The sequence below is a fragment of the Hyperolius riggenbachi genome, chromosome 2 (assembly GCF_040937935.1).
Source record: "Hyperolius riggenbachi isolate aHypRig1 chromosome 2, aHypRig1.pri, whole genome shotgun sequence".
Lineage (NCBI taxonomy): Eukaryota > Metazoa > Chordata > Amphibia > Anura > Hyperoliidae > Hyperolius > Hyperolius riggenbachi.
Genome location: NC_090647.1, coordinates 503,743,984 through 503,758,068, shown reverse-complemented (window position 1 = coordinate 503,758,068; position 14,085 = coordinate 503,743,984). Strand labels below are relative to the sequence as shown.

The window sequence follows — 14,085 nt, the reverse complement described above, 5'->3', positions numbered from 1 at the left end:
GGCATGCGCCCTTTTTTCCCAGCTCCGTATTAGGTATATATGTACTGTACATACTGTATAGTCTGATGCCTTATTTTGTAGATTCACTATTTTTTAAGTTTATTTATACATTACTTCAACAATTTTGTGTTCTAGTCTTTTATTTATACACAGGATGTCTACCAGGCCTTTATTATGATATATTTTGGTAAGTTAAGTTTAGGGCTCTTTCACATTACATAACACTTGCAGGAGCTGATTTCCTGCAAGCGTTATGATCTGTGGCGTGGACGTCAGGATGTTGCGATGCGACTCTGATTAGCAGCGGCAGTTCTAATTCACCCGACGGGAAAACACCGATGGCGTATGATTAAAAGCTCCTGGCTGCGTCGTACCGCAGCACGCATACCTCCCAACTTTTTGAGATGAGAAAAAGGGAAACTTAAGCCACGCCCCTGTCACACCCCTGGCCACACCCCCACCACGCCTCTAGTCACGCATACCATAAAAATTTCATAAGAAAAATATATTGTTTTATTATATATTATATATTGAATTCAAACCACACTGGTCCTTTCTATTCTGGTTAATTTTCCTTCATAATAACATTTTAAAATTAGTAATATATCAATTTAAAGGCTGGGAATAACGTTTAGAGTCAATCAAACACATGTTTAGTATAGAAATGTATATATGTATACAGAAAGAGGGACAAAGCCCTGAAAGAGGGACAAATCAGGGTGAAAAAGGGACAGAGGGACAGGGCTTCAAAAAAAAGGGACTGTCCCTCCGAAAATTGACCCTTATGGTCAATAACTTTCTCTCTGCATTTTAAAAAGCACCAAAAAAATACGAACTGACAAAATGATTCTGTGTATTCTCCTAAGTGAATTAAATAAAACCCCAGATTTGCAGAAAGTGTCGACCTGTGCATATGTCTATAGCTTTCTATAGTTTCTTGCTGTTAGCCATCCAGGGAGAGCTCACAACACTGGTATCCTAGGTTCAGACTGCCCACCCCACATTAGTACCGTATGTACTATAGCGCGACATTGCTATGTCATGTGTGCATTCATCAGCCCCCCCTCCTGACTCTGTGGGGGAGGGGGGTAATCTGCGTTATCCGCTCCACATACAGGTGCGGCTGTCAGCTGATCACATGACACAATGGAACGCAAATGACATCTGCGCAGGCAGGTGAAAGCTACTCATCGAGTCATGTGACCTCCGAGGAGGGGCAGGCAGATGGGATCTCCAGGGTGACGCGGACGTCACGGGAGGGGCGGGGCTGTGCGGGACGGAGGGCTGGTCACGTGGTGGGGCGCAGTAGAGGAACCGGTTCCTGGTTGCAGAGTGGAGGAGGAAACAGGACGAGCGGACGCAGCCATGGCCTCCCTGTTCAAGAAGAAGACTGTTGACGGTGAGTGAGACGTGCCAGCCCGCTGCTGTCATATGTTCGTGTGGCTTCCGCCTGGCAGCAGGTGGCATTGCTCTGCAGTGTGATCAGCGATCCTCTCCCCCACAGGGGGCTCGTTACTCGAGGTCCAGGGGCTGGCAGGGCACTGGGCTGGGGAGCTGAGCTCAGGAAACTCGGGGATGGGATGAGTCAGGGGGCTACACCTCTGTATCTATGGCCCCAAACGTCAGGGCACTGTATGGACTGCAATGCTGAGTCATGTGATCAGATTGGACCTGTGTTGCTATGGCCTCAGGAGACTGGATTGCAGCGACCCCTGTAGGTCTGGTCCTGACTGAGAAGTGATACTGACTTTGTTGTTTGCACTGGCCATAGAGTTTAGGGAACTCTTCTGGACCTTTGCAGTACTGGCCTTAGGAATCAGTGGACTGGACTTATCGCTTACTATGCTGGCCTCATTAGTCTGGTCTGATCGCTTGCTATGCTGGCCTCATTGGTCTGGTCTGATCGCTTGCTATGCTGGCCTCAGAGGTCTGGACTGATCGCTTGCTACGCTGGCCTCAGAGGTCTGGACTGATCGCTTGCTACGCTGGCCTCAGTGGTCTGGTCTGATCGCTTGCTATGCTGGCCTCAGAGGTCTAAACTGATAGCTTACTAAAATGGCCTCAGAGGTCTGGACTGATAGCTTACTAAGCTGGCCTCAGAGGTCTGGACTGATTGCTTTCTGCGCTGGCCTCAGAGGTCTGGACTGATCGCTTGCTGCGCTGGCCTCAGAGGTCTGGACTGATCGCTTGCTGCGCTGGCCTCAGAGGTCTGGACTGATCGCTTGCTGCGCTGGCCTCAGAGGTCTGGACTGATCGCTTGCTACGCTGGCCTCAGAGGTCTGGACTGATCGCTTGCTACGCTGGCCTCAGAGGTCTGGACTGATCGCTTGCTACGCTGGCCTCAGAGGTCTGGACTGATCGCTTGCTACGCTGGCCTCAGAGGTCTGGACTGATCGCTTGCTACGCTGGCCTCAGAGGTCTGGACTGATCGCTTGCTACGCTGGCCTCAGAGGTCTGGACTGATCGCTTGCTACGCTGGCCTCAGAGGTCTGGACTGATCGCTTGCTACGCTGGCCTCAGAGGTCTGGACTGATCGCTTGCTACGCTGGCCTCAGAGGTTTGAAGTGGGCTTCTTAGTACCCAAGATTAGGAATCCTGTATCTTTCCATGCTTGTATCTGTACCTCTACAGCTGCACTGTGCAGGTCAGACTGTAGTTTTTCCCATATCTCAGAGTTCTCTATGTAGTCTTTTTCTCTCTCTTCTTCCATGCATTGATGCCTCAGCTCCTCAAATGCAGTTTAGTTTAAAAGCCCATTATGTTCCTAGAACCTATGCACTGGCACCTCATCTGCTCACTATCCTCACTTGCCCACAATGTTTTCCGACTCTTTTATCCATTAGTTTCAAAGTGACATAAAAATTAGAAAACCTTATGTAATAGGCATACTGGTACTTGTAGTTCCAAAGTAGAAGAGCAAAGGCTTCCTATATAGGTCAGTTTTGTTGATGTGACAGCCCTTCTGCATTTCTTCCTGATGTCTCACTGTCATGCTTGACATTGTCCCCAATGGGCAAAGGTGTCTAGTATGATGTCTTGTGGTGTTTGGGGTTCTCTGTATCACACATAACCCTTGGCAAAGTGTTGCCCCTATCTCCTACCCATTGCTGTCACTGGGTAATGCTTAAACTGCTGTCCTCAAAGTCCATATATTCCGATTTCCTTTATGTCTGAGCTGTCAATCATCATATTCAACTTTATGCCCAGACTGTCCTTATAATCCCCTTCTCTCCTTGCCCTGACTGCATAGATGCCATTGTGCATTTGTTTCGTCTGAGTGTATGTTGCTCTGTGTCTGGCTGGCTCTCTGCACCTCCCAGCTAGGCTATCACTGCAGTGTCTACACGTGTTTGCTATGCTTTATTTCCCAAATATGCCTCTGCTTTAGAACTGTCTTTTTGTTCACCCAGGCATACATTCCTGAAATCTATTAACTATTTGCCTTTTAATTACTTGCTGTGGAGACTGTCTGGCCTGCGATCTTGATTTACTGACTTTTTGTATGTGGCTTTATAAATGTTTTCACATATTGTGGGATTATGTGCTTTTTGAGACCTGCTGCTCCAGTAACCGTTCTGTGTGTGTATTAGCCTGATATGCCTGTGACCGTAATCTTCAAAGAACTTGTCTGCAGATTTCCCAGGCGCTTTTGAGGATTATGCTAGATGTTGTGAATATTAAGTTTTGACTGTTCACATTCAGTTTATTAAGTATTGCCTTTATGTGATAATAGTATTTGGTTGGGTTTTGAGTACTTTCTTGTGTCATTTCTGTTGCTTTTGTAACTTTGAACAAGTTTTCTGTGGTTAGGAACCTCCCACGCTGACTCCTGTCTCTTATTTACACACGTGACACGGCGTATGACTCGAAACTGATGTCACTGACGTATCTATCAGGTGATCACAAGGGGCTGGTCGAAAGAGGCTGATTCACACTTAGTCATTGAAAATGTTCTGTGGGGTTTTTGTATTTTCTTTTTTCCTTCCAGCGTACATCAGTAGTTATAGTTTAACAAGCGCTGGTCTGTCCTCTCCTTTTTTCCAACATGGGTCTTTATTGCATGTCGTTACGCTATACCAGTTCTACCAGTATTTTTGGAGTTACCTGGGAACGCATTTCATTAGCTGTATTGAAAGATTTCTTTGCTTGCAAACGGAGGGAAAAGTTGCTCATGGCAATCAGCAATTTCCTGGATGATCATTGCACCACCAGTCTGCAATCTATCAGAGCAATTTTTGGCTACCTGGAGTCAGTGGTTTCATAAACTGAGAAGTCGGAGTTGGGTGATTTGGGCAGCACGTTGGCATAATGGACTTGCAGTGCTGGGTGCCTGGTTTGAATTCCAGCCAGGACACTATCTGCATGGAGTTTGTATGTCCTCCCAGTGTTTTATGTGGGTTTCCTCTGGGCACTCCAGTTTCCTCTCACATCCGCAAAACATACAGATAAGTTACCTTGCTTCCTTCTAAAATTGGCTCTAGACTAAGATGGAAACCTGACTATGGTAGGGATTAGATTGAGTTCCTCTGAGGGACAGTGACATGACCATGTACTCTGTACATCGCTGCGGAAGATGTCGGCGCTATATAATTACTAAATAATTATTTTTGCAGGGCTGTGGAGTCGGAGAAATTTTGTGTACCTGGAGTCGGTGGTTTCAATGAAGTGAGGAGTTGGAGTTGGATGATTTTTAAACCAAATCCATAGCTTTTGTAAAAATTAGACTAAGGAGACAGAGTTGGAGCAATTTTGGGTACCAGGGGTCGGTGGTTTCATAAACTGAGGAGTCGGAGTCTGGAGATTTTTGTACCGACTCCACAGCCCTGGATTTTTGTACCAACTCAACAGATAGATGTTATTATACTGTTGCTCTACAATGCAGCAGATTTTGCTGAATATAGATTTCCGCCCCCCAAGTAGATTTTGGTGGTAGGGGTTATGTGAAATTGTGGGGTCAGGTTAGGATTAATAATAGTACAGAGAATAGGTTAGTTGGGGCTAGTTTAAAAGGGTAGGTGAGCTAGCTAGCTGTTTTAGTGTAATCTATTTGGCAGGGAAGATGTTAAAAGACCACCATGGTGAAAATGTAACCATTCTGGTACTCCTGTAGGCAATCGGGGGAATAGCAGCGTAAAAACTCACAATACAGTTTGTTTTTAAAAATCTATTCAGAAATGTAATCCTTACTACTTCATAGGGTAGACTGGGTGATGGAGAATCCCCCTCTTTACTGGACACTGTAGAATAAACCTTTCTAATAGCCGTTTCTGTCATCTCAGTATTCTCTGTTCTGCTGCAATTCACACCACAGAACTGACTGACTTTGTTCATCAATGGGCTCATTCACATCTCATGTTCATTTGCATAATGCCAGCTTGCTACATTTCATTCAGACAACACATGCGGTTCTGTTTCTCATGCAGATCTCAGCATATTTTGAATCCAAGGTGGACTGATAAGTTTGTGCTGCTAAATGACTGCTTGGGTGATGGTCTAAGATTAGTGTTACACAGACAGAGGTGGTAGGCGTGTTGGGGATTGTTATGCCTGGTACACAACATGCAATTTCCCATCTGATAGACGGGTCGAAATGATTATTTCTGACAGATCTGATTTCCGATCATTTTTCTGATTGATTTTAGGTAGAAGTGATCAGAAAATCGATCAGACAGACTCGGAAATCAATTTGACTCGTCTTTCTGACAGGGAATTGCATTTTGTGTACCAGGCATTAGACTAGCCGAGTTTGAGTTATTGTTATGGTTGGCTGAGAGATTCGGTTCAGAGCAGGATGGGTGATCAGGCAACTCTGTGGGTATTTCATTAATGCTGGGAATACTCCATGAGATTTCTTTGGCAGGTAGGTGGTTCAGTAGATAATTTCCGACAGGTTTGATCTGAATTTTTTTTCTAGAAGTGATTATAAAAACAATTGGAAAATCCATCGGACAGTAAATCTGCTGAAAAATCTAATTGTGTATTCCCAGCATAAAGGTGCCCATACATTGGCAGATGGAGCAGCAGATTAGATCGCCAGATCTTTTTGCTGAAATCTGATCAGAGGGGTATATTGCTGCTGCACATGCAGACAAATTCCAATAGATTTTAGCATGCAGTCACAGTTGGGAGCGCCTATATCACCAGTGCATGTGTGTTACGTCAGTACATGTGGTGAGATCACTGGGATACATCTGCCCCTGGCGGCAATGAAGAGAAGACATAGAAGGTGGCGCGCCAGGAGACAGGTGAGCCTAAACTATGCTGCACACTCATCATGGGTCCAGGGATACATATTACATATCGGGGGTGAAGGGAAATGACACCAACCAGGGGTCCATCGGTTGTCGGAAATTGAACGTCAATAACGCTGCGCACCTGACTGAACGCTTTCAAACAACATCTTTCTAGCGAGCCAGGACACCAATCTGTGGCATCATTCTATAGCAGATTTGATCATCATGATTGCATTTGTGGGATGATCTTACTCAGAGGTACACACCTAGCCGCTCCTCCAATGAACTTCGCCTGACCGCCCCCCCCCCTGCATCCCATGCATGCCTCCAGGACTTCTCAAGAGCTGCTCCAACACTATGGAACTTCCTACCTCCACCCATTAGTGCAGCCTCCTCCAACATCTTCAAGAAGGCCCTCAAAACTCACCTTTTCACTTTGACCTACCACAGCTGAACTCTGGTCCCCTACTTTTCAAGTCCCTATCTCTCCCTCTAGATCAGGCATGGGCAAACTTGGCCCTCCAGCTGTTAAGGAACTACAAATCCCACAATGCATTTGCCTTTCAGTCATGATTGTGGCTGTCAGACTTCTGCAATGCATTGTGGGACTTGTAGTTCCTCAACAGCTGGAGGGCCAAGTTTGCCCATGTCTGCTCTAGATTGTAAGCCTTCAGGCAGGGTCCTCCTCTATTTGTGTCCTACCTGATCATGCACCTCCATTACTGTGCACCATGCTTTGCATTTGAGTGAACAGAACTTGCCTAATCTCCATGCTCCCATCCAGTGACTGACTAAGCATTACCTTGTACTCATACTGTGCCGTGTGATCTGGTTTTTCTTGTATTCATGTATTGTCATTGCTGTATGTCACCCTAAATATTGTCTGTAACCTGAACTAATGTCCAGCGCTGCATATGTTGGCGCTTTATAAATACAATAAATAAAAATATTAATGCCACAAATTTCTGTATTGGCACCTTTACTCTAATATTCTGTGCAGAAGTCACCAGGATAGTGATGCCAAAATCAGGGGTGTGCTGTAAGGAAGATACAATTATGAGTTCTTCATATTCACTTATAATGCAAGTCCTAAACTTTTTGGTGAAGTCACCCTGTAGTGAAAGGGATATGGCAGCTGCCATATTTATTTTTTCTTTAAACCGTGCCTAGTCCTGCAGATCTTGTACTTCCAAGACCTAGCAGCCTTGTGCACATGCTAGACAAAACTTCGGCTGTTTCAGCCAAAAATGATATGTGTGCTTGCAGGTATCCTCTGAGACTTCTTTAAGATCCTACACGCAACATAACACCGCTGTTCCTCTTCCTGTCCACTGGGAAACATTAAATGTCGCTTGGCTATGGCCAAGGGACACGTCAGTATGAGCTTGTGCTCAGAACTGTCTCCCTGTTGAATGAGTCCTGATTACTACAGGCAGCAGTTCTAGTGCTGTGCTGGTACCTAAGATCCTAGAGTCTCAATAGGTGGTATGCGAGCCTCGGAAGGCACTTGAACATTTTACTGTCTATCCATTATGAGGCGTTAAAGGGAAACGTGCACAAAGTTTTGAAAACTTCTCAAACGTACCGTGATGCATGCCGAAAGATGTAACCACCAGGGCTGTGAAGTAAGTACAAAAATCTTCCGACTCCTCAGTTTATGAAATATCCGATTCCGGGTAACCAAAATGGCTTAGACTCCGACTCCTTAGTCTAATACTTACCAGGACTCCTCAGTTTATGAAATCACTGACTCCGACTCCTCCGTGTACCCAAAATTGCTCCGACTCCACAGCCCTGGCAACCACATCAATGAACTACCTCTCCCAGCATGCATTACGACAGCCGAGTACACTGAGAATCACAGTGGGTGTTTCAAGCTGTGGTAGAGAACACAGAAAATGGAGACTTCCATAAAGACGGGACTAAGGAGCAGGCCCCCGTAGGTAAGTAAATGCATGTTGTACCCCACAAAACATTCACAATTAAACCTCCCTTAGGGGGTGGTTTTCTGAACTTATGAGCGCCCAGGTGCTCAGTATACTTTAAATATAAATGGATACACCTAAAGAGTAAGTATTTTAGTTGATTAATATAAAGGGATATTTAGACAAGCCTTTATACTAAAAATCTGTACTCTTTTGTAATATCTGTACTAATACTTAAGATGATTGTACGGTACTTTGCAAACAATATCTTTCATGAAAGGATAGGTAATAATGTTGAGGAACACTACTATGGTCCACAGACCTACTACAACTGTGTAGATCACATGCTCTGACTACAGTGTGACCACACACAAACCACGTTTGTTTGGCATGAGTGACTCAGACTAATCGGAGGCCAGAAACGCCAACAGGACAGGGTGGAAACTAACTGGAATAGTTTTTAAAAGGAAATAAAGTGGCAGCTTCCATATCCCTCTTGCTACTGGGTCACTTTTTGTAAGCATTGGGGGCGATGTACCATGGTAACCATGGATAGAGGCAGGAAAGTGTACCATTTAAGGAAACCAGTGTTAAAAGAAAAAAAAAGTAGCTACTTACCCGCGTAGAGGCGAGCCTTTGGATGGTCTAGAGCAGGCATGGGCAGACTTGGCCCTCCAGCTGTTAAGGTACTACAAATCCCACAATGCCTTAGCTTTCATGAGTCATGACTGTGGCTGTCAGACTCCTGCAATGCATTGTGGGACTTGTAGTTCCTCAACAGCTGGAGGGCCAAGTTTGCCCATGCCTGGTCTAGAGGCTTCCTGAACCATCATTTGTGCAGGGTTCCCTCCGAACATATCCAATAAGGGCTTGTCAGATATGTTCCCATGGCTGCGCTCCCCTCCATGTATGAGGGTGGGTGGCATGCACAAGTACGGCCACCCCTATGCATTAAGCCATGATGGGCTTCTTGCTACTGTCCAGGCCGCAGCCAAACTCTCACATGGGCAGTACAGCCATGCTTGTACATGGAGGTGAGCTTGGTCACAAACAAGAGGAGATTCCCAGACAGTGAGGTTGGGTTTGAGGGGGACATGGGAAGCCTCTCTATGTGGGTAAGTAGTATATAACTTTTTTTTTTTTTTTTAAATCTCACCGGTTTGCTTTAACCCTTTAGCTGCCAGTTTATTTAGAGCCTTTCAAGTGTTCCAGACCAAATTGTTTTAGCACTTTTTTTTTTTTTAATGTATGTGTTACATTTCCTTGCTAATAATTAGTACTGCTGTAATGTGTATTTATAGCCACTTGTCACTAGGGGGCTGTGTGAGACAATAACAGAGGACTTATGCTTTCTGTTTCTGCTAACAGAGAGACGTCAAAGTATTCCAAGGATTTACAGCAGGACGAGCTCTGCCCGAATGGGGCCAAAAGCAGTGCACTTATCTCAAACAAGATAATTCCTTTGAAGCTGCTAAATAAAGGGAACCTGAAGCAAGAAGTATATGGAGGCTGCTATATTTATTTGCTCTTAAAGAAAACCCAGGGCGATGGGCATATGTAGGCTGACATGCTTATTTCCTTTTGAACAATGCACATTGCCAGGCTGTCCTGCTGACCCTCTGTCTCTAATACTTTTAGCCATAGATCCTGAACAATCATGGAGATCAGATGTGTTTTGACTGGATTAGCCACTTGTTCCAGGCATGTGATCCAGATACTACTGCAGCCAAAGAGATCAGCAGCATGCCAGGCAACTGGTATTGTTTAAAAGCATTTTAATATGGCAGCCTCCATATCCCTTTAAATTCCTATATCTTTCACTATAAAAATTGCCATCTGCACATTGTAGAAGAGGAATGTTGACTGTGTCGCACATTTTGAAATAACTGCTCTATGATGATCTGTACTTGCACGCTAAGCTTGCCTTCTATTATCCTATTCCATTCGCTACATTTTCCATTCTAATCACACTGCTTGAAGGTGTTTATTTGGTCTCAGTTTCTGCCCAGCTACTCCCTCTTGTGGAATGTCTGGTTTCTGCAGGCCTTGGCTTGTTGCAATGCATCAAATTCATTCTGCCATAGTGTCTGCTTTTGTCTCTGCTGCAGACTGTGTATGAAAATAAACTACTGCTTAGTAATGCACACAGAAGCCATCAATGTCAGCCAGAGCTCAGCACATCTGACAGAATAATCTAACGCTTCAAATCCTTGCAGGTAGCAGGGGAAGGATAAGTCACTCTTTGTGACTTCTATTTGTCAGGACAGGGTGACAAAGCCAATTAGCTGCACAAACACCATTGTGTCTGTGGAATGTTGAGGCTGGACTCTGTCCCTGGAGTGCAACACTACATTTTTTTTTTTTTGTTGTTGTTCTGGATAAAACCACGAGCTGAAAAATTTTGCACTGGCGGTACTGAAAAGACTTGCAGTTTTCTTCATGTAGTACGCTTTGTAACTTTAAGAAACTTTATACAACAAATCCATCCTCCAGTTGCTGGGTGAAATTTAAAGAGAAACTCCAACCAAGAATTGAACTTTATCCCAATCAGTAGCTGATACCCCATTTTACATGAGAAATATATTGCTTTTCACAAACAGACCATCAGGGGGCACTGTATGACTGATTTTGTGCTGAAACCCCTCCCACAAGAAGCTCTGAGTACTGCGGTACTTTTGGCAGTTTGTTACAATGTAACAAGGTTCACAGACAGGAATTAGCTGTTTACAGCTGTCTCTAACAGCCAGAACAGCTAGGAGCAGCTACATAACATGCCCACAGTAAAAATGTCCCCATGTAATGTCAGAATGTAAATCGGGGAGAGGAAAGATTTTACAATGAGCAAACACTGACTCAATCATTTATACATAATTTATTGTAAAAATGAAGCCCTTTTTTGTTGCATTACTTTCACTGGAGTTCCTTTTTAACTACCTAAGGACCGCGTCACGCCAATGGGCGGCTACTGCTAATAACATCTGGGGGGGGCGATCAAACACCACCAACAGAAAGCTCTGTTGGTAGGGAGAAAAGGGGGGGGGGAATCACTTGCGTGCTGAGTTGTGCGTCCCTGCAGCGAGGCCTTAAAGCTGCAGTGGCCAATTTAGTGAAAATTGGCCTGGTCTTTAGGGGGGTTTAACACTGCGGTCCTCAAGTGGTTAAAGGAACCCTGAAATAATGTGTAACATGAGGTGCGTGTGTGCGTACAGTCGTGTTTTTTTTTTTTTTTCTTACTGTAAGGGTTAAGAATCCAGGGCTTTAAAGGAAACCTGAAGTGAAAAAAATATTCCCATGTACTTACCTGGGGCTTCTTCCAGCCCGCCTGAAGTCTTCCTTGTCCCTCGCTGTCATTCTGCGCTCAGCCATTCCTCCAGTGTACCCCTCCAACGCTGGATGCATAGCCCATGTTGCGCACCTCCAATGCACTCTCGTGGGTTACTATGCTTGCACAGAACTCTCCTGGCTGTGGGAGCACTATAGAGGACCCACACGGCTGGCACCATGCATGCACAGTGGCCTGGTTACAGAGGGGTACAGAGTAGGAATGGCTAAGTGCAATGTCACGGCAAGGGAGCAGGAGGACTTCAGGGAGCTGGAAGAAGCCCCATGTAAGTAAATGGGCATTTTTTTTTTTCATGTTAGGTTTACTTTAACACAACTATATAGGGAAAAAAGGCAGACCAGATGTCCCTAATTACTTGTCCATCTTACCCACACTGAAGATAGTGGGCGGGGCCAAACCCAAACACAGATAACTACCAACATATCATACAAAATTACGGGTTATCAGCCACCTTAATGTGCCAAGTATCAAACATTAATTGGGGAAAGGGAACATGGTGAATCTTCAATGATATACACATATAAAAAGAACACTCATGATTCAATAATTAAAATTGCATATGCAAAAGCTAGTATAGCCATCAAACCAGCAATAGACAATACATATTCCAGTTCAGTATAGCATATATATGGAGAATATCTCACACATGCATACTCCAAGCATCCCGCGCTAGCATACTGGTGCCCTGTGAATATTATATTCGATGGGGGCCCCCCTTAAATATTCCACACTCCAGTGGGAACTCCAGGCAATGGCCACAGTTAATGGAATAGAATAATTGCCCCACTATGTGTCCATATAGTCGGGGCCAACATGGCATATATCCTGGGAGTGATGACAGTTCACATATCCACATAGGGGAAATAAAGGATGGGTCTCACCAATCACAGATACTGGCGTTTCTTTGGCATTTCCGGTACACAGGATGCGGTTTCTCTCACTGCTCATAAGGCTGCTTGAACAAGTGCAGAGCCGTCCTTGTCATCTACTCCCCACAGCGATCAAGCTACCCCACTCTGGGTGCGATGCAGTCAGCTGTCTCCCTCCAGCGAGACCATCAGCGGGAGGATCAACCGGACACGAGACGCCAAGCACTCATCAGCGCGGAAGCGTGGCTGGAAGCTCAGGCTGCGTGGCTCCGCCCACCGACGTTTCGCGTCATGTGTGACGCTTCATCAGGGTGTGGCTTCAGCATACGGCTATGTGATTAAGAACAGTCTGAAGGCCCGCCCTATCTCCGCACTCGCAGCATGACCTCATGATCTACGGGCAGCTAGATAGGCTGACAGCCATACAAAAATGTGTCAATCTTGAATCGGCATTTGCACAGGACAGGCGTGCCAGTTCTTTTAGGTTTACTTTAAAACGGAAAACTCTTGCTGATAACTTATCAGAGGTCATAAAACCTCTGTGTGGCTGAGAAAAACATTTTGTGAGTGCAAGGAACAGATAAAAGAACTTCAGTAGTTAAAGATTTGTATTTCTGGCAGCCGAATAAACATTAGTATTCACCTAAAATGGTCAAAACGTTAATTGTTCATTTCTGGCCTCAACCTACCTTTTGTCGGGGGTGGGTGTTTTTTTTATTTTTTAGAATGAGAGACTCCTAGCATAAATGTGCAGCTGAAATATTTGAAATTGGATAGATTTTGAGCTCCTCTGGGGACTGCTAGTGACATGACTTCATATCCTATGTACAGCGCTACGGAAGATTATTATTATTATTATTATTATTTAGTATTTATATAGCGCCAACATATTACGCAGCGCTGTACAGTGTGTATATATATATATATATATATATATATATATATATATATATATATATATATCTTGTCACTAACTGTCCCTCAAAGGAGCTCACAATCTAATCCCTACCATTGCCATATGTCTATTTTATGTAGTGTAAGTACTGTAGTCTAGGGGCAATTTTTTAGGGGGAGCCAATTAACTTATCCGTATGCTTTTGGAATGTGGGAGGAAACCGGAGTGCCCGGAGGAAACCCACGCAGACACGGAGAGAACATACAAACTCTTTGCAGATAGTGCCCTGGCTGGGATTCGAACCAGGGACCCAGCGCTGCAAGGCAAGAGCGCTAACCACTACGCCACCGTGCTGCCCCCAAGATGTCAGCATTGTAGAAATGCACAGTGATAAACTGCTTGATGCAGTCACATCACCAAGGAATGTTTTTTAAAGGTGTCCATACATTACTCGATATTCCTGTGCAATCATTCATTCGATTTTATCATTCTATAGAATTAGAGATAGAATCGATTGTGTTCCATTCTGCTCAATCGATGGAAATTGGCTGCTATCTGGTCAACTCAACTGATTTACTCGACCGGACAAGATGGAAAATATTGGTCGATCTGTAATGAAACCGGCTAGTGTTCACATAATTTGGATCAACACAGAATCGATTTTTTTTAGGTTCAGAGCATATAGGCACAACATTGTTTAGATCGAATAGTGAAGGAGAATTGCATAGAATCTTGTTTGTTGTGTTTGGGTCAATATACATTGTACAACGATGCGAAAGAAGCCAGGGCTATATTAATAATAATAATAATAATAATATAA

General features: G+C 44.5%; 1 protein-coding gene across 1 annotated transcript in view; it reads left to right on the top strand.

The window, feature by feature from the left end:
- Positions 1 to 1,264: 1,264 nt before the first annotated feature.
- CHMP2B (charged multivesicular body protein 2B) overlaps positions 1,265 to 14,085 on the top strand; it is a 32,693-nt gene continuing 19,872 nt past the window's right edge. Inside the window, exon 1 of the mRNA XM_068270489.1 lies at positions 1,265 to 1,399. Within this exon, the coding sequence (XP_068126590.1) occupies positions 1,366 to 1,399 (34 nt within the window). The 5' untranslated portion in view covers positions 1,265 to 1,365. The remainder of the gene's footprint in view (positions 1,400 to 14,085) is intronic.